We start from the raw sequence: 1609 nt of genomic DNA on the forward strand, positions 1-1609 counted from the left end.
TTAAATTTAGAAATCATTAATTTAAATTATATCTATTTAAATTTTAAATTACAAACTAATACAAATTTTATAATTTAAAAATCTAATTATGTAAATAAAATTAAATTGATTAAAATTTATAAAAATATACTAATACAATTCAAATCGTATTAAAATGTAAACAAGTTTGCTTAAATCTATAAACAAACTTTATGTAAATAAATAAATTTAGTTAATGTGATAGGTGAATTTTGTATTTATATTACTCCACCCACGTTATTCATACATAATTTGTGTTTACTTCTTGCTGTTTATGCTCATTTTGTCTCATTTACCTACTACGATTTTATGTGTAAAAACTAAAACGTGGTAACTTACCATAGTTTACATAATAATGGTTTACATAATAATGAATCCAAGACACATAAATAAAGGAATTGCAATTGCTGCATTTGAATAAAGATTTCTCTAAACCATTTTATTTAGGGAAATTGCCCTCGCTTAGCTAACTAAAATCACTTGTTTTATACTTGCATGAGTTGCTAAGGTCAAAGATATCATCGATGGTTTTCATCCAAACATAGGAAAAGAATGATAAATCCAAATAGAATTGACAGACCAATAGCCCATGATGGAAGACGGCAGGCGGGACGGCAGGGATGGCCGAATCCAGTAGTGACACAGGTGGAACTGCCACAGCCGTAGCAGAAGACTTCACCACACCTGCAAAGTATTTTATTGCACGTCAAAGGATCCTTCTCAACGTAGAACCTGCACTTTGGGCACCTCTTCCACCCGTTCCTCTCCGCTAACTTCATCATCACTCTATCTTCATCCGTGCACGTGACGCACATCTGCCTAGGGCGGGAATACAGGAATCTCTTGCTCTCGCTCTCAAGAACAGCAGCTTCACGCAATGACTTCTCCCACCGATGCAATACCGACTTTGGCAGAATCTCGCGGCAACCATTGGTTTCCAATAGACCACGGCACCGCGGCATCGGACACCGGATATTGATCACGTTGTCGTCGAGCTTAGAACAAACGTACTTCACCACGCAATCCGTACAATACGAGTGTGTGCAACCACTTATGGTGAAAGATTCCGCTTCGGTTTTAGTGACAATGCAGATTTCGCACACGAACGAGGAAATCGAGGAGGACTTGCCTTTCTCCTCTCTGTTGATCTTCTTCGTTTGTTTTGTGGCGACGCCGACGCTGTTTCTGTGATTCTCTACCTCGTTAGAATTCGTCATTCTAAGCTGGCTCCTCTTGCTTGATCCCGATTCAGTTTCAGTTTCAGGTGGTGATCGTGATGGTGACCACCAACGAGAGTGGTTACTGCCTCATGAAAAGCTCTTCGCTCGTCCTCATGTTTTCCAGTAATTTCAAGGCTTTTAAGATAAGGGAGTGCTTGATCTTGTGGGTTATTTATTTAGGATGAATTAAGAATTAAACCCTAAACCCTAATATTTAGCAACTGACCAATAAAATTAAATTTTTTAAGAAAATATACTTTTAATACAATTTTATCGCGTAAAATTTTACACATATATCTAATTATATAATATTATATTAATAAAAAAATTATTTTTTATAATTCAGTATATTAAAATTAAACTATAAAAAA

The 1609-nt window shown here is 35.6% G+C and overlaps 1 protein-coding gene across 1 annotated transcript; it reads right to left on the minus strand.

Moving 5' to 3' along the window:
* Positions 1-536: 536 nt before the first annotated feature.
* LOC110276736 (E3 ubiquitin-protein ligase RSL1-like) lies at positions 537-1235 on the minus strand. The gene has a single exon (XM_021133826.2). It carries the CDS (start codon positions 1233-1235, stop codon positions 537-539), a length of 699 nt encoding a protein of 232 aa, XP_020989485.1.
* Positions 1236-1609: the final 374 nt, after the last annotated feature.

Source organism: Arachis duranensis, chromosome 10 (assembly GCF_000817695.3).
Source record: "Arachis duranensis cultivar V14167 chromosome 10, aradu.V14167.gnm2.J7QH, whole genome shotgun sequence".
Lineage (NCBI taxonomy): Eukaryota > Viridiplantae > Streptophyta > Magnoliopsida > Fabales > Fabaceae > Arachis > Arachis duranensis.